General features: G+C 41.6%; 1 protein-coding gene across 4 annotated transcripts; it reads left to right on the top strand.

Moving 5' to 3' along the window:
* The first annotated feature begins 274 nt into the window (after positions 1-274).
* GABPB2 (GA binding protein transcription factor subunit beta 2) lies at positions 275-20,583 on the top strand. 4 transcript variants are annotated; one of them, XM_084866425.1, is made up of 9 exons: positions 275-1,524; positions 4,545-4,684; positions 8,195-8,362; positions 8,916-9,110; positions 10,590-10,728; positions 16,702-16,818; positions 19,100-19,285; positions 19,927-20,066; positions 20,215-20,583. In XM_084866425.1, the coding sequence occupies exons 2-9, from the start codon at positions 4,577-4,579 to the stop codon at positions 20,512-20,514; spliced, it is 1,353 nt and encodes a 450-aa protein (XP_084722551.1). In that variant the 5' UTR covers positions 275-1,524; positions 4,545-4,576; the 3' UTR covers positions 20,515-20,583. The 4 variants fall into 4 exon arrangements, with proteins under 4 accessions (XP_084722551.1, XP_084722553.1, XP_084722552.1 ...); XM_084866427.1 differs by lacking the exon at positions 8,195-8,362; XM_084866426.1 differs by lacking the exon at positions 16,702-16,818.
* Positions 20,584-21,528: the final 945 nt, after the last annotated feature.

The raw sequence follows: 21,528 nt of genomic DNA, 5'->3' as shown, positions 1-21,528 counted from the left end.
GCCCGCTTTGGAGGTAGTAATTCTAGGGGGCCCGGGAGGCACCTGGGGCACTAAGTCTGCTCTTCATCTCAGCCCACGTGCCTGAGACAACAAACAAGTTCGCCCAAATGTTACCCGCTTGCTTAAAAACGCTCGTTAAAAAAACAACCACCACTTGTACTAATTTACAAGTCGTGTTTGGGTGCCTACTCCAGAAAAGGCGCTGAGCCAGACAATATGATGTCAATGGGAATGAAACAAGATTTTGACTCTCGAACTTTTTAAAATATATATATATATTTTATTGATTTTTTACAGAGAGGAAGGGAGAAGAATAGAGAGCTAGAAACATTAATGAGAGAGAAACATACGATCAGCTGCCTCCTGCACACCCCCTACTGGGGATGTGCCCTCAACCAAGGTCCATGCCCTGGACCAGAATCGTACCTGGGACCTTTCAGTCCGCAGGCCAACGCTCTATCTCCACTGAGCCAAACCGGTTTCGGCTTGACTCTCAAACTTAAGGAGAGCCGTACCTACGGATATGGACCAGCACCTGGGTAACAGGCTGCAAATACTCCCAAAGATGACGTGAACAAGATCTAGGCAAGCGCAGGAAAGGGCGAGTCACGCAGATCGTCCTCGGAGGCTCGGAAAGGCCAACTCCCCGTGCAAAGCCACAATCTAATGAGGAATGGGCCAGTGATGTGTCCTTTCCTCGTGGCGCTTTAGGGAGAGGCAGACAGGACACAAGTGTTTGGTACATGAAACGCCCGGATGGATTTGCAAACTCATGCTCCATCGTTTCCCAGCTCCCCTCTTCCTCCCCCCAAAGAAACGCCTCCGTCATTGGTTTCGCTGTTCGCGTTGACAGCTGGGCTCCAGGGTCCTTCCGTTCCGGTGGCTGGACGTGGAACTGTGTCCGCCAGGCACAAGAGTTCATTTCTCGCGCAAAGCCAGGCACGTCCCCTTCAGCTGGACCCTGGGCTGGGCCGCGGAAGCGAGGCTTCCCCACCCTTGGAGCTGGCTTCCCGAGAAGCAACCAAAGAGTAGCAGCACCGGCACAGAGACGCTTTCTCTAGCGGTTCGCCGGGTTCTTGGCGCCAAAACAAGCCCTGGGCCCGCCCCCTGCCGGGTCTAGACGGCACGTAAGGCACGTAATCGACAACCCTCCGCGTCGTTAAGTAGTCCCCCCAGGATTTCCCGGAATCACGCTTTTTTCAGCGCCGAGAGCCTTCCGTGGGGAGCAAAGGAGCCTCAGAGGTGCATCCTCCTTCTGTCCGGATGGAAACGCGGGTTCCATAATCGTTTTTCCCCCACAGATCCCTCCGCCAAAAATTGTTTTCCGCCGCCTCCACTTCCGGGTCCGCCATTTTGTCGCCTCCATTTCTCCACGAGGGGGGTAAAGGCCCCCCCCAAATATGCATACATGAAAAGGCCGAAAAGTTGCCGTCACTGACAGGGAGTCCACACTAGAGAAGGAGACGGCACCAAACTGGCGGGTTCGGCGGAAGCGCAGTCGGCGGCGGCGTCCCGGACGAGGAGGTGAGGGGGGAGGAGAAGATGCGAGGACTGGGGGGCCGCGGGAGGGCTGACGGGCGAGTGGCGTGAGAAGTTGCACCGCTTCCCGGCACAGCCCCGAACCTGTGGGTGCAGACGGAGCAGCGCCCCTTCGTGGGAGCGGGGGAGCCTGGGGCCGGGGGCCGGAGAGGAAGGGGATGCTGCCGGGAGGAAGGGGAGGGGACTGGCAGGAGGTGAGGGAGGGGGTGGGTGTAGGACCTGGGGCTGGGGAGCTGGACCAAGGGAAGCCAGGGCCGTGGAGGTGGCCACTAGGGGGCAGCGCGGAGCCCGGGCCGGGCTGCTCTGCCTGAGCTGAGACTTCGGCTTCCTGGCTCTTCCCGAAAAGACTGAGCATTGCTGCTGGAAAACTGGAGGATGTGGGGTGGAGGAGAAAACGGGGACTCTGCACTCCCGGCCCCAGCAATAGCCTAAAGATTGTTAGGGAGCGCGCTAATCTGAACACGAGTCTAAGGGCCCCGCCTCCAGTTCTTTTTTTTTAAGAGAGAGAGAGGAAGGAAGGGAGAGGAACATCAGTTTGTTGTTCCACTTATTGATGCATTCACCGCTTGCTGCTTGCATGTGCCCTGGGGACCAATCTGCAGCCTCGGTGTACGGGGAGGAGCCTCCAGCTCTTGCACAGTCGTTTGTACAGCTGGCGGCTCAGTGGGGACATGGGTGATAGAAAAAGGGGAAAGAGAGAGAGAGAGAGAAAAAAAAGGTCAGATCATGGTCTCTTCAATTCCTGTTCTCCTTACAGTTAGCTTTCTCTCTGCTCATAGCTTTCCTTAAGCCAACAAAGATCATCCCCACCCGATTTCTTATATCAACCAACGTAATTGCTCTCTAATTACCGTCTAATGATAGAGTACTTCGTTGTCAAGCGCTCGGGCACTTCACCCATTGTTAAAACACGGATTGTGGAAAGCTCTCCTGTGTTGCTTGGAAGGGGATGTGGGTGTTTTATTCATCTTCAAAGCCCTAAGAGTCGGGTTAGATCAAATTCTGTTTCTTCACTTTATATGTAGGGAAAGTGGAGATGACATACAGAAAAGGGAGAATGTTTTCCATTACATTTTTTTTTTTTTTTAAACAGTGATTTTTAGAGAAAGGAGGGGAGAGGGAGAGGGAAACATCGATGAACATTGATGTGAGAGCGAAACGTCAATCAGCTGCCTCCTGCACAACCCCCACAGGGATGGAGCCCACAATCCAGACATGTGCCCTTGACCGGAATGAACTGGCAACCTCCCAGTACACTGGATGACACCCAGACAACTGAACCACACAGGCCAGGGCTCTTAGAATAAACCTTTTATCTGGTGGGTACTGCCTGCATTGACATAGACTGGCACTTAGTCCCCCCAAAATACTGTTATTTTAAAAATACATTAAGCCCTAGCTGGTTTGTCTCAGTGGATAGAACGCTGGCTTGCAGACTGAAGGGTCCCAGTTAGATTCTGGTCCAGGGCACATGCCCAGGTTTCGGGCTCGATCCCCAGTAGGGGGCATGCAGGAGGCAGCTGATCGGTGATTCTTCTCATCATTGATGTTTCTGTCTCTCTCTCCCTCTCCCTTCCTCTCTGAAATCAATAAAAATATATTTGTGGGGGAGGGTAAGAAAAAAATTTAATTCTCATCAGAGCAGTGAGGATTTTTTTTTTTTTCTTTTTTAGCGAGAGTGGAAAGGATGGGGTAGGAAGGGAGAGAGAGAGGAGAAAGAAATGTCACATGAATTGATTGCCCCACACGCGCCCCAACCAGGTGAGGGGATCAGACCTGCAACCCGGGTACATGCCTGTGACTGGAATCCAGTGTTCAGGTGGCTGCTCAAACCGTTTTACAACACCAGCCAGGGCAAGGTTTATATTTAATCGTGCAAAGTCCAGTGTAGGTGCCACACTTCTGAGTAGCTCTCAGCTCAGGGAACTGGGGGCTTCTCTCATCCTGTGGCCCTTCTGTCTTATAGTCCAGTCTTTATTTTTTTATTTATATTTTATCGATTTTTTGCAGAGAGGAAGAGAAAGGGATAGAGAGTTAGAAACATCGATGAGAGAGAATCATCAATCAGCTGCCTCTTGTGCACCCCCTACTGGGGATGTGCCCACAACCAAGGTACATGCCCTTGACTGGAATCGAACCCGGGACCTTTCAGTCCGCAAACCGATGCTCTATCCACTGAGCCAAACTAGTCCCGGCTCATAATCCAGTCTTGATGTGGCTTCTATAAATCCTTGGTTATAAAACTTCCGTTCAGCTAGTCTTCAGTTGGTTATTCAGGTTGTTGGTTCTATAATTTTGTTGTAATTACAATTTGGGCCTGGGAGGAAGTGAATGTAATTTCCACCTTCTCCTCAGCCATCTTTTCCCCTCTCTTCCTACCTCTGTATGATTTTATAACATGCATTGGACATTGAAAAATATTGGTTCACCAAATTTTGCAGATTATCCAAGTGTTGATGCATTTTATTACACAGTATTGAAAAGTTCACATTTATTAGTATCACCATGAATTTCATCAAAAAGTTTGTAGTAAACTTCTATTTATGGTGGAGGTATGTTTCCCCAAATTCTAATTTTTGCTTGAAAGCTGACATTATAATTGATAATTGGCAATAGATACTGTCGTTTGTTTGCTTTGAAGTGGGCGGTTCACTCTGTTCAGTTTTGAAAAAATATCTGCCATATACCCTGCTTTGTCTATTTGTCATTCTTTCCTGTGACATATTTCTACCCGTGGTCATTTCGGAAGGATGAAATGCTGTTTTATTGATCCCTTCAGCTAGAAAGGTGGTAATGTGGTGTGTTGCACTTATTATTATTATCATTATTATTCTGGAGATTGAAAGTGAGGGAAATGTTGTTTGGGGCCTGACATTTTCCCAAATAACTGATTGTGTGAGATGATGAGGAAATGCCCTACCAGAGAGTCACCTTGAAATCTGTATTATTTAGAAGAAGTCTTCTAAAAACAGTTACAGACAGCTCTCCTTGTGTTTGAGTTACAGCTTCCTGAGAACTTCCGTTCCTATGCATAAAGATGTCTTTGGTGGACTTGGGGAAGAGATTGCTAGAAGCGGCAAGAAAAGGCCAAGATGATGAAGTGAGGACGTTGATGGCAAACGGTGCCCCATTCACCACAGACTGGGTGAGTTCTCTGATTGTTTCCAAAGTGTGCTTTACCAATCTTTTCCCTTTTCTTTCTTTTTTTAATTTTTTATTTGTTGATTTGATAGAGGGTTGGGGAAACATCTATTTGTTGTTCCACTTATTTACACATTCATTGGTTGATTCTTGTATGTGCGCTGACAGGGGATAGAACCAGAAACCTTGGCATATCAGAACCATGCTGTAATCAACTGAGCTACCGGGCCAGGGCATCAATCTTTTTCTTTTAAAATATATTTTATTGGTTTTTTACAGAAAAGAAGGGAGAGGGATAGAGTTAGAAACATCGATGAGAGAGAAACATTGATCAGCTGCCTCCTGCACACCCCCTACTGGGGATGTGCCCGCAACCAAGGTACATGCCCTTGACCAGAATTGAACCTGGGACCCTTCAGTCCACAGGCCAGCGTTCCATCCACTGAGCCAAACCAGTCAGGGCACTGATCTTTTTCTTTTTTAAAAAATATATTTTATTGATTTTTTACAGAAAGGAAGGGAGTGGGATACAAAGTCAGAAACATCGATGAGAGAGATACATTGATCAGCCGCCTCCTGCACACCTCCTACTGGAGATGGTGCCCGCAACCAAGGTACATGCCCTTGACTGGAATTGAACCCAGGACCCTTCAGTCCGCAGGTCGACGTTCTATCCACTGATCCAAACCGGCCTCGGCTGATCTTTTTCTTTTTCTTTTCTTTTTCTTTTTTTTTTTTATATATATATTTTATTGATTTTGTACAGAGAGGAAGGGAGAGAGATAGAGAGCTAGAAACATCGATGAGAGAGAGTCATCGATCAGCTGCCTCTTGCACACCGCCTACTGGGGATATGCCCGCAACCAAGGTACATGCCCTTGACCAGAATCGAACCCGGGACCGTTCAGTCCCCAAGCCGACACTCTACCCATTGAGCCAAACTGGTTTTGGCTGATCTTTTTCTTAAAGGCTAAAAAGACTTTAATGATTTTTCTTTAGTTACTTTCTGCCTCATTCTCCTCACATAGTTTTATTTTCTTTCTCTCACCTAAATATGTGGTTTTCATTTTCTTTTAGTTTTCCAAATTGAAAGTGTCTCTTATGGATATATAGATGGTAATTATAAATGTATATACTTACGGTTTTCTATAATGCTTTTCAGAGTATTAATTCTGTTTACTAGAAATTAGCAATTAGCTAGAAATTAAACAAAATCAGTATAAGAAAAGTACACTTCTAAGCTAATAAACTATTTATTTCCTTTTCTCTACAATATCCTGATTAATAAGAAATAGTTAAGCTCAATTGGTGTGGCTCAGTGGTTGAGCGCTAACCTATGAACCAGGAGGTCACAGTTTGATTCCTTTTCAGGGCACATGCCTTGGTTGCAGGCTCCATCCTCAGCGGGGAGGTATGCAAGAGACTGCTGGCCAATGATTCTCTCTCATCATTGATGTTTTCATATCTCTCTCGCTCTCCCTTTCTCTCTGAAATCAATTTTTTTTTTTTAAAAAAAGAGGAAGATGTAATTTTATGATCCTAGATAGCCAGCTTGGAGAGCAGAATTTTATTTATTTATTTTTTATTTTAAAATATATTTTATTGATTTTTTACAGAGAGGAAGGGAGAGGGATAGAAAGTTAGAAGTATCGATGTGAGAGGAACATCGACCAGCTGCCTCCTGCACACCCCCTACTGGGGATGTGCCCGCAACCAATGTACATGCCCTTGACCAGAATCGAACCCAGGACTTTCAGTCCTCAGGCCGATGCTCTATCCACTGAGCCAAACCGGTTTCGGCTGGAGAGCAGAATTTTAGAAGATCCAGGTCTAGATTATAATATGGGCTTCCTTATCATCCATAGGTTTTTCTTTTTTTAAATATATTTTGTTGATTTTTATAGAGAGAAAGGGAGATGGCTAGAGAGTTAGAAACATCAATCAGCTGCCTCCTGCATAACCTCTGCTAGGGATGTGCCTGCAACCAAGGTACATGCCCTTGACCGGAATCAAACCTGGTACTCCTCAGTCCGTAGGCCGACACTATCCACTGAGCCAAACCAGTCAGGGCAGCATCCGTAGATTTTGTAAACATTGCCTAATTTTAACAGTTCACTCTTTTCTGGAGTGGTTAATTTATAACTTCAGAGGCCAGCAGGTTCTTTTTTTCCTTAATCTTCACCCTAATATCTGTTCCTTTATTGATGAGAGAGAGAAACATTGATTGGTTGCCTTCCCCAGGTGCCCTGTGCCCACGACCCTGCAGTACACAGGAAGATGCTCTAACCAACTGAGCCACACTGTCCAGGACTGAGGACAGCAGGTTCTTAGTACATCACTGGAAGAAAGAAAGGAAACACATGAGATTAGCATTTTTATAAATAGGCCTGAAAAGAAAAGAGTAGTGTGAATTAAATCCAGTCAGATAGAGAGGCTGAATATATGAAAAGCAAAGTTTCAATGAAGTAGGCTTAAAAATAAACCAGCATAAAGCAAAGACAAGAATAGGTTTCTGACCAAAGTGGATGCTGATAACTTATAAGATTTACTTTGAGATGATATAGACTTCCTTATTGCTAAACATTTTTAAAATATATTTTTATTGACTTCAGAGAGGTAGGGAGAGAGAAACATCAGTGGTGAGTCCTAGCTGGTTTGGCACAATGGATAGAGAATAGGCCTTCGGCTGAAGGGTCCTGAGTTTGATTCCAGTCAAAGGCACATGCCCAGGTTTTGGGCTCGATCCCCAGTAGAGGGTGTGTAAGTCGCAGCCAGTAAGTGATTCCGTCTCATCATTGATGTTTCGAGCTCTTACTTCCTTTCCCTCCCTCTCTGAAATCAATACAAAAATAAAATGTTTAAAAAAAAAACAACTCATCAGTGATGAGTGAGAATTATCAATTTGCTGCCTTTTGCATGCCCAACACTGGGAATTGAGCTCAAAACCCAGGAATGTGCCCTAACCAGGAATCAAACCGTGACCACCTAGTTATTAGATCGACGCTCAACTGCTGAGCCACGCTGGCTGGGCTTAGTTGCTAAATTTTTATTTCCTTTTAATCTCATCAGTCTTTTTGCCTTGCTTTACTGGGGTAACAAACTTCTGTTACAAGCAATTAAGTTAGCACCCCAAGATCTACATGCAACTTTCTAGTCTCTGCCCTTTGCCTAGAAATTATCCTGAAACTTTACCCCCACTCAGAATCCTCTTGTCTGTCCATTTATTTTATCTTCCAAGCCCTGTATAAAATCATGCCCTTTAGGGAATCTTACATGATAAATCCATCTGACTTAAGTCCATTCTATTTAGCACTTATTTAATTGATGGTATATTTATTCCTCTATTAGTATATTAATTTTTTTAATTCATTTCTTCAGTCCTGCCTGCCCAACCAGATACTCTCTATCCATGGGCAGGAACCAAAAAACTCATCTCTTGTTCATTTGTGTCTCTCCAGTGATGGTTTAGGAGTCTGCACGTGGTTGGTACTCAATGAGTATTATTTCCCCACAGCTTGGGACATCACCCCTCCACCTTGCAGCCCAGCATGGCCATTATTCCACAGCGGAAGTGCTCCTTCGAGCAGGCGTTAGCAGGGATGCCCGAACCAAAGTGGACAGGACCCCCTTGCACATGGCTGCAGCCGATGGACACGCACACATCGTGGAACTGCTTGTTAGGGTAAAGCAAGAATAGTGGCGGGTCCGTGTGGTAATAAGGAAACCCACCTTCCTTTCCTAACGTAGCGGCAGGAAACTAGGTTAGGAAAGATCAAGCTGAGGACAGTTTATGGCAATGAATTGTCTCTTTCAAGAGTAATCGTGACTATGAGAATTTTGTATTCTAATCTTTTGAAAGCTAAACAGACTTCCTTGGTGTTTTCTTCATTCCCTTTCTGCAGGTGTTCTCTGCACTTATGCCTGTTGTTTTTTTTGTGTGTGTGTTTTTTCAGACACTCGGCTCTGTTAATAAATGCAACAAAAATCTGTTCTTTTCCTCTTCCTTTCCTTTCTACTATAATTTCTCAATGATGTCCTTAGAAGACCCACTCATGGAAAGCATTATGTCTGTCAGCATCAGGATAATTTGAGAAATGTTTTTCCCTTTGATATTTCTTAAAGGTGACCTAAATTTGAATGTGTTAAACTATGGAAGTCTCTGTATTGTTGATGAGATCTTGCACCTGTGCTGTTGTAACCAGTGTCCATATGAAAACATTCCTTTTCTGTGGCAGAATGGTGCAGATGTGAATGCCAAGGATATGCTGAAGATGACAGCTTTGCATTGGGCCACAGAATACCACCATCGTGATGTTGTCGAGCTACTTATCAAATATGGAGCTGATGTCCATGCTTTCAGCAAGTTTGATAAATCTGCCTTTGACATAGCCCTGGAGAAGAACAATGCTGAGATTCTGGTCATTCTTCAGGTCTGTATTTTTATTTATTTATTTATTTATATTTTATTGATTTTTTACAGAGAGGAAGAGAGAGGGACAGAGAGCCAGAAACATCGATAAGAGAGAAACATTGACCAGCCGCCTCCTGCACACCTCCCACCAGGGATGTGCCCGCAACCAACGTACATGCCCTTGACGGGAATTGAACCCTGGACCTTTCAGTCTGCAGACCTATGCTCTACCACTGAGCCAAATCGGTTTCGGTGATATCAGACTTTTTTTTAAGGGAGGGAAAGATAGAGAAACATCGATCAGTTGCCTCCCATATGCACTCTGACCGGGAACCAAATCGCAACCTATATATGTGCCCTGACCAGGAATTGAACTCACTACCTTCTGGTGCACAAGATCATGCTCCAACCAACTGTGCTACACCACCATCTTAAAAAATAAAAAAATAAAATAAAATTATCTGGAGTATGGTGAGATTGGCGAGAGAAAGTTTAATGCTAAAGAACCATATAGTGACTTTCATTTGGCCAGGCAAGAGCCAAGAGGGCTTGAGTTAAGGAATAATAGTGGAGGATGGAAGGAGAGGCATATTCAAGAAGGGATTTAACAGTGACCAGAGAATTACACTTGATCTTAGCCAAAAGGCCAAGAAGCGATGTGACCAGAGAATTGATCATCTGTTTTAAGCTGAAGCTCTTAGTCAAGGGGATAATTATATATGAAAAAATAGATAAATATTTCTGCTGTGTTTTCAATGGCTTGTTTATTTGTTGTTTCTTACAAATGGTTCCCTGTAGACTGGTTATCCTCTTCAACTTTCAATTCCTTGTTTAGAGACCTTTCATAATTGGGACTTTTTAAGTAGTGCACATGTTTGTTTGTAAGCAAACAAACAGAAAACTACTTCTGAAAGTAAAAAAAAAGAATAAAATCAAGTTAAGTTTCTTTTTACTGAAATTGTGCTGACATTCCTGGAAACAAAAGTGCAGCATATGAAACTAGACTCTAAAATCTGGCACTCATTTATTTGCTTGTTACATATTCTCTGAGGAATTCTCCAGGGCAGAACGGAACAAGTTGTTGGACAAAACTCTGGAGAATATTCTTCTCCATAGATTCTCTGTGGGGATCTCCTGCTAGCACATTGGCTTGTAGATAACTGATCATAGAATATTAGTGCTGGAAATTACTTTTTAGGCCACACCCCTTATTTTTCAAATAAAAATGTGAGATCCAGAGAGGTTAAGTGAATTGTGTAGAATACACCTTGTTTTCTAAAGGAGATATAAGCTTGAGAAAGCAACCTAGCATTTCCGTTTTCCTTGTCAGAAAACAAGAAATAAACAGTGGTCTTAATGAGAACTCTGAGCTCCCTGGGACATTGTGTGCTAGAACTAGTTCTGCTTGATAGAGCACTGGGGGTGAGAATTGGTCTTCAGTGACTGTATAACTAAGGTTAATCAGTGTTCTGACTTTAAAATACCCCTTGTTTTGTAGGAAGCCATGCAGAATCAGGTGAATGCTAATCCCGAAAGAGCCAATCCTGTGACTGTGGCCACCCCATTTATCTTCACGTCAGGAGAAGTTGTCAACCTCGCTAGCCTTGTTTCTTCAACCAACACCAAAACAACCTCAGGTAATACTCTGATAACATGGAGTTTATTTTAGACTTAAAATGAACATAACCCCAGGTTTTCCTGTGAGATGAATAGAAACCCTCTCTGATACCCACACCTTTATTAAAATCTTCCCAAAATAAAGGATTTATAATCGATTTTAAAGCTAATGTATTTATTCTTTCTGGAGAAAGGGAAGGTCATACATAGGGGTTGTATCTGAGTGCTTATTGTGTTAAAAGTAAAATATTCTACACATTAATCTGTTGAAGGGTTATACCCAAACCCAAAAAATGAAAATATAGGGGTGCTTCAATATAGCACTACTAAGGAAGATAGTTAAATATTCATAATCCAAAACATGAACAAATAAAGCAGAAGAAACAGAAGTGGTTTTTGGAATGCTGATATAAAATAGGTACATGTGATTATTTAAATAAAATATAAGAGTCTTGATTTGTTCTTGAGAACATATATAACAACAAAATAACAAAACATTTGGTGTTGATCTTTTGAAACCTGTATATTTTTAACAAAAACATCTATATAAATCGCAAGAAAACTGGCCTTGTTTTCAATATCTCTTCACAAATATTTGACAACAGAGGCACTTGTGTCCTCATTTAAATAAGTTTTCTAGCTGACTCTTGTCTTTTTTTGGTTTCTGACTTTCATTTAAAAATAAGCAACTATACAAATGTATTCCTACTTAAGTTTAATATCAAAGGAAGATGTTGAAGTGTTATTACTGAGAGGCAGTGATGGTAAAGTAGAGCATAGATACAATAAATATAGAATTGTGCATTCAGATCTGCATTCAGATATTGAATTATTAACTAGAGGCTTCAATGTAGGAAAACTACTTCTCTAAGCCTTCTTTACATATAAAATTGAGATATAATAATATCCACTTTATGAGATTGCGAGACTTTGATATTTTGTATTTCAGGATCCATTTTAACTTTTTTTTAGTTTTATTTTTTAAAATATATTTTTATTAATTTCAGAGAGGAAGAAAGAGGGAATGAGAGGAGCATCAATGATGAGAGAGAATTATTGATTGGCTGCCTCCTGCACGCTCCCCACTGGGGATCGAGCCCGCAACCTGGGTGGGCATGTGCCCTTGACTGGAATCGAACCTGGGACCCTTCAGTCCACAGGTCGATACTCTATCCACTGACCCAAACCAGCTAAGGCTATTATATATATGTAATTAATTTATTAATTTAAGAGAGGAAGGGAGAGGGAGAGAGAAATATCAATGATGAGAGAGAATCATTGATTGGCTGCCTTCTTTGCGCCCTACACTGGGAATGGAGTCCAAAACCAGGGCACATGGCTTGGCGGAGAATTGAACCATGATCTCCTAGTTCATAGGTCAGCTGGCCGGCCAGGATCCCTTTTATAGCAGGGCCTCAGTAATGCTAGTGGTCAGTGAAAATAACTTCTCAGTAAAGATGGACTCCATCCTGCCCACAAGGGGGCAGTGGTGACCTTCATTTTATAGCTCATCGACTTATTTAATACCCCTTGCTTTCAGCTAAATGATTAAAAATATTTAGCTTAAATATACATATACATGTAATCAGCCAAAACCAGTTTGGCTCAGCGGTAGAGCGTCGGTCTGCGGACTGAAAAGTCCCGGGTTCGATTCCAGTCAAGGGCATGTACATTGGTTGCGGGCACATCCCCGGTAGGGGGTGTGCAAGAGGCAGCTGGTCGATGTTTCTCTCTCATCGACATTTCTAGCTCTCTATCTCTCTCCCTTCCTCTCTGTAAAAAATCAATAAAATATATTAAAAAATATATATCTATATATACATATACATGTAATCAGAACATTCACAGCCTTTTGAATTTGTAGTGGTTAAGGTCACACTGATTAGGACAAGAGCTTTTATAATTCAAAAGTCTTTAGAAGCCAATAATGTTGTATATTCACAAACACGTGAAAAGAGCTAGAGTTGATCTTTAGTCTAACTACTGAACTTCTCCAGACCCTGATTTGAAATGATAAGCAAATCAGGATAGAGAGTCTTAGACTTGACTCCTATAGGCTTATATCAGGTTTAACATTGACAAACAAAAGAGTTGCTTTTGACAAACTACTCTTCTTTCTCTCTTCCATATGTTGATAACTGCAAATCAAAATCGTTAAACTATCGCCTAATAAAGCTGATCTCTCTGATGTCATCTTAACCATGAAGCAGTTCTACCTAGTTCTCCCCTTTAGGGGACTGGCCTACTTGATGCTTAATCAGTACAGATAAAAGAAATTATTAGACATGTTCAGGTTGTGTTATTCAACTGGGTTAAAGGATTTTCTTTACCTGAATGGTGGGTGGACTTCTTATTACCCATCAACAAGTAACATGTTCATCCAATAGTATTTTTAAGAATTAACTGGCAGTATCCTAGGAATATCATATTGATACATGTTTTTTATACCAAAATCCAGATGACAGCCAAACTGGAGACTACTGTTTGATTCCCAGTTAGGGCACAATGCCGGGGTTGGGGGGGTGCAGGAGGCAGCCAATCAATGATTCTCTCTCATCATTGATGTTTCTATCGCTCTCTCCCTCTTTCTTCCTCTCTGAACTCCATAAAAATATATTTTTTAAAAATCCAGATTACCAAATTTGCTTTAATTTTTCATTTGTGACTAAAGTTATGAGTCATCATGAGTGCTACCAACAAACTGCAGTGATTTAGGAGGGCAGACTAATTTAAACATTAATCAAGACAAAACAGAGTTATGAAGATAAATTTCCTATTTCTGTAAAATCATAAGATGTACTCCAAAGCCAAATATAAATAGCTTTAAATTGGTTCATAAAAAGTACAGGCTCGGAATCTAATGAATTAGATTTTAATCAGGGCTCTGATATTCACTAGCTGCATGACCTTGGGCAAATTACTTAGTTTTTCTGGATTTAGTTTTCATTAGCTTACTGAGATTGGGCAACCATACCATGGCTCACTCTCCTAAATCCTGGTCTGAAGAGTTTATTTATATGGCACATTTTGAATAGGTAACAAGCATTGGCACTGATAATACCATTTCTCTTCCAAAAACAATAGTATCTGCACGTTTTACTTTATTTGATGTTGTGTCTTATATTGAGGAAAAGGAAACAATTAACATTATTAAGCAGTAAACTATTTTCCTAGAACTCCCTGAGATAAGTCTAAAGAAGTCATTTGCATTATTTTTTTTTTCAGTTTCAACTGTGTATGTCAGAACATTAAACCTAATTTTTTACAAATATTCATTTTTATTGGATTAAAGGTAGACTACCACCCTGATCTGGTGGCTCAGTTAGTTGCAGCGTCGTCCCATACACCAAAAGGTTATAGGTTTGATTCCCATCAGGGTACATACCGAGGTTGTGGTTCTATCACCAGTACAAGAGGCAATTTATTGATGTTTCTCACATCCATGTTTCTCTCTTTCTCTAAAGATCAATAAAAAACATATCCTTGGGTGAGGATTTTTTTCTTAAGGAGAGAGTACCCTTAGGTTGGAATAATCGTATATAACACTTTTCTCATTAAACAGTTCTATATAGCTATTATGTAGTTGGGTGGCGTGTGTGTGTGTGTGTGTGTGTGTGTGTGTGTGTGTACATCTACACGTGTGTGTGTTTTAATTGTGGCCTTGTTTTTTTTTTTGTTTTTTTTTTCTTTTAACTTTTTTTTTCTTTTTTTTCTTTTTCTTTTAAATCAATCTTTATTGTTCACATTATTACAAAGGTTCCTCATTTATTCCCCCCTCCACCAGGTTCCCACCCCACCCTCCGCCCCCTCCCCATCCCCCATTGTCCTCATCCATAGGTGCACAGTTTATGTTCAGTCTCTTCCTCCCTCCCTTTCCCCGATAGTAAATCCCTTTTCAGATAGTAAATCTGTTACTTAGCATTTTCTCATATCAATAATACCTCCACATGCCCAATGATACACTTCACACAAAAGACATTTCCAAATAGGTCAACCAGCCTCATCCAGGCCCCACCCAAGGCACTCACAGATCAACACCCCAGCGCTATACTAACTCAACACATCCAGATCTAAGCCTTCATCACTTGATTCAGCAGACCCTCAAGTTCCCGCAAAAGTTTCCAGCCATGTCTGAGAGGCAGCCGTGGGCAGGGACAGGCGAGGAGCGAGCTGTTTCGGGCCTGGCTGCTCCGGGCCTTGTGGCCTTGTTTTTTGATTGCTAGTGACTTACTATCACATATAATCAAACTTCCATGAATGTATATATATTTAAAAATCACTTATACCTTATTTTTTTTCATTTTATATATATGAAATTTATATTTTTCATTTTAAATATATTTACACATATGTATTTTTTAATTGCTTTCAGAGAAGGGGGAGGGAGAGAGAGTAAGAGAAATATCAACGGTGAGAGAGAACCACCGATTGGCTGCCTCCTGCACACCCCCTACTGGGGTTCGAGTGCAATCTGGGCATGCGCCCTTGACCAGAATCAAACCCTGGACCCTTCAGTCCGCAGGCCGACACTCTATTCACTGATCCAAATTGGCTAAGGCTCATTTGATAGTTTTTTGTTTTGATCATTTGTGTACATGTATCAGAGAGGGAGGGAGAGAGAGAAACATTAATGATGAGATAGAATCATCATCGGCTGTCTCCTGCACACCCCCCTCTGGGTTCATCGGTTGACGTTCAATCACCAAGCCAGACCATTTGTTCTTATGCCAGCATTTGTTATGATAGGCTGAGTGATGAGAAAAGCATGAACTAAGCAGAAAAAATAGAGAAAAGGCTGGATCTTGCTCTGCAAGAAATAATTAAATAGACATAAGCCCCTTTTTGGAGGTCAAGCACTGTGTTTTGCCCAGGCCATTTGGTTCCGAGTATTTTAGAGATATCATCCCTGTCTCTACCTTTAGCTCCCCTCCCACAGTCATCGTCCAAAAGCTTTCCGACAGTTTGAAGCTATGAGGAGTATTATATAAGTAATCTACCTTTTAAAGGAAATTCTTCTAAAATTTATAAGTAAGTTAGGTTACCTATAGTAATCATATCAGAAGAAGATTCTTTACTCTATAGGAGGATTTATTATAAAGAGTGTTATATAAGAGTTTCAAGTATTTTTTTTTAATATATTTTATTGATATTTTACAGAGAGGAGGAAGGGAGAGAGAGAGAGAGCTAGAAACGTCGATGAGAGAGAAACATTGACCAGCTGCCTCTTGCACACCCCCTATTGGGGTTGTGCCCACCACCAATGTACATGTCCTGACTGGAATTGAACCTGGGACTTTTCAGTCCGCAGACCGACGCTCTATCCACTGAGCCAAACCAGTTTCGGCGCAGTTTCAAGTATTTTTAAATATTTTACAAATAGCTGTTTATTTGTTTTTAATGCTTCTTTTTTGTTTGTTTTTGTTAATCCTTACCCAAGGATATTTTCCAGTGATTTTTAGAGAGAGTGGAAGGGAGGGGGAGAGGCATAGAGAAATATCCATGTGAGAGACACATTGATTAGTTGCCTCCCACACAAGTCCCGACCAGGGCGGGGGATTCAGCCTGCAACTGAGGTAGGTGCCTTTGACTGGAATGGAACCTGGAGCCCTTCTGTCTCTAGGACAATGCTCTATCCACTGAGCCAAACCGGATAGGGCTTCAATGCTTTTTTTTTTTTAAATATGTTTTTGTTTATTTTTAGAAAGAGAGGAAGGGAGAAGGATAGAGAGGTAGAAACATCAGTGAGAGAAAAACATCATCAATTGGCTGCCTCCTGCACAACCTCTACTGGGGATGAAGCCCGCAACCCGGGCATGAGCCCTGACCTGGAATCAAACTGTGATCTCCTGGTTCATGGGTCAGCGCTGAACCACTGAGTTACCCAAACCAAGCGAAAAGCTGAGGTTTTGATTAATAAGGCATCTCAATTCATCTTAGTTCATCTCAGTTTTATTCTCTTTGCTGGACCTCATTTGCCTTTTTTACTGAAATAGGTGACCCCCATGCCTCCTCAACAGTACACTTCTCACATTCCACCACCTCAGTGTTGGCCACCCTCGCAGCTCTTGCTGAGGCCTCAGCTCCCCTCTCCAACTCCCACAGAGCCGCAGGTAGGTAAGGGACAGCTGCTGGTTGAATCACCATTTTTCCTTTTGTTTTGAACTCTCCAGCAAATTTATTTTGCATGAAATAATAAAGAATCATGATTAGAGACAACTAAGAAAAAGGATGTAGAGTCACGGAGCATCAGAAAGAAAAATCACTAAGTGCTATAATCAGACAGCTGGATATTATCAGAGAATGACTAAGTTATTCCTTTGATGATTTTTTTTTTCTTTTGCAGTTTGAAGTTTGTTTTCTCTGACTCCAGTTGCTTCAGATTGAACTATTTAGTTTTATATTAGCAGATTTTCTGGAAATATTCTATCATAGTATTTCCTGTGCTATCATAGAATGATTCAAAATAGCAGCAGCCTAGTACCTTGTATTATATTAAAGCATCAATATGCATGGGACAGCCTCTCTCACTGTCATCTCCTCTGCATTTCAGATTGGCTTGGGTTTTCTTCCCCCGGAGATGTTATTTTGGTATTGGCAATGGAATTGGGCAAATACATGCTGTATAGTGCCTTTCTGCTATTTACTACAACAAAAGGATTTCAAGTCAGTCAGTTAGAGATAGTGGTCTATTGGGAAAAGGCTGAGGACTTCATGGAGGTAGATGCAGATAGTTGTAGGTACGGCGAAATAGTTATTTGGGAATCTTTCTGGAACCCTCTACAGAGCGCTCCATCCAGAATGAAAGCAGTTCTGATTTCTTCCTGCCGTTGACATTTGGGTAGTGAGAATATTCTTCCAATCCTGTTTTTCCAAGTGGCAGCAATCAAAAGATCTCTACTGAGATGTGTATGGGTGAGCACCATAGCAGAAGGAGACCAATACATTAAATTTGTGCTTGTTTTCTTTGATCTTGAATAAATCCCCTTTTCAAGTCTCAGTTTCCTTGTTTCTAGCATGACGGTTAAATTAGATTATCCATCAAGTCCTTTCATCTATTAACATTTAACTTGTTCTTGTTTCTAAGGGGTATGAATGTTTTATTTCCATTGAATTATATGAATATGCTCCTGTGGATAGTCCATACCCCATTTATTGCAAAGTTCTACTTGTGATTCTTTAGATTAGGGGTGTCGAACTCAATCAGAGAAGGGGCCAAAATCTAAAATCCAGCCTAAATCGCGGGCCGAATGGTTTACTGAACAGTCATAAACTGACAATGTCATAAACTGACAGCGGAGTGCAGTGATGACAGCGCGGTGCGGGCCACATTGCAAGGCCTGGCGGGCTGGATTTGGCCCGCGGGCCTTGTGTTTGACACATGTGCTTTAGATAGAGGAATTCCATTGTGGCAGAAACTGTTTCCCCTAATAATTATTGAGGACATTGACTAAGCAACTGAAAATCTTTTTTTTTTTTTAAATATGTTTTATTGATTTTGTACAGAGAGGAAGGGAGAGAGATAGAGAGTTAGAAACATCGATGAGAGAGAGTCATCAATCAGCTGCCTCTTGCACACCCCCTACTGGGGATATGCCCGCAACCAAGGTACATGCCCTTGACCGGAATCGAACCCGGGACCTTTCAGTCCCCAAGCCGATGCTCTATCCATTGAGCCAAACCGGTTTCGGCTGAAAATCTTGACTCAATGTAATACATGTAAACTTAATAGGAAGGTTCTGGTACATAGTAAGAAGTCAGTGTTAGTTGCTATCAATATTATTGATCTGTCAGATAGAAGAAGCCACCTCTCATTTTTGTGAGACTTCTTAAATGCTCTGACTACTTAACATATTGTTAATTCACTATTAAATATCTCTTTCCTTCTAGAAATAGATTTACTCTAATTTATAGTTATTTTTTTAAGTTTCATATATTATAATTAGACTTTCAAGAAGCTTCCTGGGGGGGAAAAAAAAAAAAGAGTTTTAAGATTAAATATGTTGGGGAAACTTAGCATATCTTATCCCATATTGGAGAATCCCAGTGCTCATTAGCTTGTTGGGATTTCTGATACTTCCCATAAAACAAACAAAAAAGTCTAAACATATTTAAACCAGAATTTTGAGAATATATTAATACATAAAACCTATCTTTAGTGAATGCTGTTAACATCTCAATGAAGACATTTTAGAGAATATATTTAATGCATTCTGTATTTCTTTTCTCCTCTGAGCATTGTCAGAGCTTGCTTTTGTATACTGCTAAGTCTAATGTTTTTTTTTCTATCGATAGTTTTCCTATACTTAATATTATCAATTTCAGGAGGCAGAAATTGCTATACATAGATTTTTTAAAGAGCTAAAATTTTAAATTTATTTTTGTCATCTTTAGCTAATTCAGAGGAAATCATAGAAGGAAATTCTGTTGACTCATCAATCCAGCAAGTGGTGGGGAGTGGAGGCCAGAGGGTGATCACCATAGTGACCGACGGAGTGCCTCTGGGTAACATCCAAACTGCAATCCCTACGGGAGGCATTGGCCAGCCGTTTATTGTAACTGTACAAGATGGACAGCAAGGTGAGTTATCCCACTAGACAGTTGCTTATGAAAAGATATTTTATCCCCTGTCAGATTGGCTCAGTGGATAGAGTGTTGGCCTGTGGTTTGATTCCAATGAAGGGCACATACCTTGGTTGCAGGCTTCTCTTTGGCCTGGACCCTGGTCAGAACTCATGCAGGAAGCAACCAATTGATGTATTTTTCTTACATAGATATTTCTCTCTGTCTTTCCCTCTCTCTTCCACTCTCTAAAAATCAATGGAAAAAAATATCCGCAGGTGAGGATTAACAACAACATCAACAAATTCTGTAAAGACATTAGGCCTTCTTTAGCCAAGTTATTCCTACAGAATTACAAGCTAATTGGTCATAGTTCCTGACATCTTTGTATAAGGGTCTCAGACCTGGGTCTTAACTGCATGGCTTCCACACCTGTCCATCTCTGCCTTTCCTTTCAGAGACCTTCTTAGTGCTTCTCTAATCCTCTCTGTTTCTCTCTGCAGGGCCATGATTTACCTGCTGATTCTAAAAGCCAAAGGCATATCAGAAAATCAGATATCAGAGAATATATTTCAGTTTATTTTCTAATTTGAAACAAGCAAAACAGCTTTGTTTTACAATGTATTCATCACCTTCACTCGGTGTCCTTTGGCTTGTAGTTCTAACTGTGCCTGCTGGTCAGGTTGCAGAGGAGACTATCATTGAAGAAGAAGAGGAGGAGGAGGAAGAAGTAGAGAAGCTGCCATTGACTAAGAAGCCAAGGGTAGAAGAGATGACCAACAGTGTGGAGGAAAACAAGGTAATGTTTTCAGCAGAGTGGGGAGAAGAGAAGGGAAAGAATCAAAAGCCAAAACTTGTAAGGCCTGAACCCTTTTATTTTTGTGTGCTCTCTGGACACTCTGTGATCAGGAATTCTGAGCTGGTGGTGATGTGGTTTACTTTCACAGGAAGGCACTGAAAGAGAGCTACTGCAGCAGCAGCTCCAGGAGGCCAACCGAAGAGCCCAGGAATACCGACACCAGCTCCTCCAGAAAGAGCAGGAGGCAGAACAGTACCGCCTCAAGCTGGAGGCCATGGCCCGACAGCAGCCCAATGGCGTTGATTTCACCGTGGTTGAAGAGGTGGCTGAGGTAGATGCTGTAGTAGTCACAGAGGGCGAGATGGAAGAGAGAGAGATGGAAGTGACTGGGGCAGGAGGGACCACAGAGCCTCATCGTGGAGTTTCCATAGAAACTGTTTCATCTTAACATACAAGGGCCACAATTTGTACTATGTCCGTTTTTTTCCCTCTTTTTTTTTTTTTTTTTTTTTTTTTTTTTTTTTTTAAAGAAAACACAGAGGACAAACCTTGTTTAAAAATTAAGAATTTTCTTCAGAAGAAAACTATAGCAGGGTATAATGCTTGGGCTCAGGAAGGCCCTCTATGCAACTGGAAAAATCAAAGCCAAATTTAGGGAACACTTCTTTTGAGAGGCCAAAAAAGTAAGGACCAAATTTCCCATCTTACATCATTGCTTTAAGCATAGAGGTAAAAGAATGCTGCATGTTGTAAGTTGGTTGGTTGTTGAAATAACTGACTTTTTATCAAAAGATTTTACTAGTACTTTCTATCAAAAGATTTTTCTAAGATAACATTCCTAATAGGAACCCACCCAGATCCTTTAATACTTGCACCATGAAGTGACCTGAAAATTTGCCTTAGATTTATGTCGTCTGAATGTTACAGAAGAAAATTAATTTGGAGGGAGGTTAGAAGCAAGCTTTGGGGAAGAGAAAGGAATATATTCCACTTCCAAAGAAGCAAGCGATCCCACTATTCAGTTACTCTCACTGAAAAGAATTTGTGATTGCCTGACTAAATTCATTGTGTGTCCATAGCTCAGCTGCCAGTTTAAGAAACTGAAATATAATTTTTTAAAACTGGAAGGAAAAGTCGTTCGTGTGAAGAAGTGTATATAAATCCAAAATCCTCCAGGCTGTGCTCCACAATGCTGGAAAGTGGCCAGAAAGAGGCTCGTTGGGGTTGTGAGGCAATCTGGTGTTGAGATACAAACTTTGCTCCGGCTGGATTTTACAAAATTGCAATCAGGATAATAGTCCGTTGTTAGAACAACTTGCTTCCAAACGTTTATTTATGTCATATCAAGCTTTAATAGCAATCCTTTAGTTTTATAAAGTTTTGTTGAGTTTTCTAAATGTGCCTTTCTGTAGCGCTTACATGGTATCCTCTCACATGCAATAAAAGAAGGGGGGGGAGAGAC

The sequence above is a fragment of the Pipistrellus hanaki genome, assembly GCF_964339955.1.
Source record: "Pipistrellus hanaki genome assembly, chromosome: 18".
Classification (NCBI taxonomy): domain Eukaryota; kingdom Metazoa; phylum Chordata; class Mammalia; order Chiroptera; family Vespertilionidae; genus Pipistrellus; species Pipistrellus hanaki.
Note: the sequence above shows the minus strand (reverse complement) of the source record. Positions and strands in the feature narration are given on the sequence as shown.

Excerpts from the sequence above, each read along its gene's own strand:
- GABPB2 (XM_084866425.1), top strand. The coding sequence starts at position 4,577 with ATGTCTTTGGTGGACTTGGGGAAGAGATTGCTAGAAGCGGCAAGAAAA. Across the intron at positions 4,685-8,194 it reads CCCCATTCACCACAGACTGG|CTTGGGACATCACCCCTCCA; the intron begins GTGAGTTCTCTG and ends ATTTCCCCACAG. Across the intron at positions 10,729-16,701 it reads CAACACCAAAACAACCTCAG|GTGACCCCCATGCCTCCTCA; the intron begins GTAATACTCTGA and ends TTACTGAAATAG.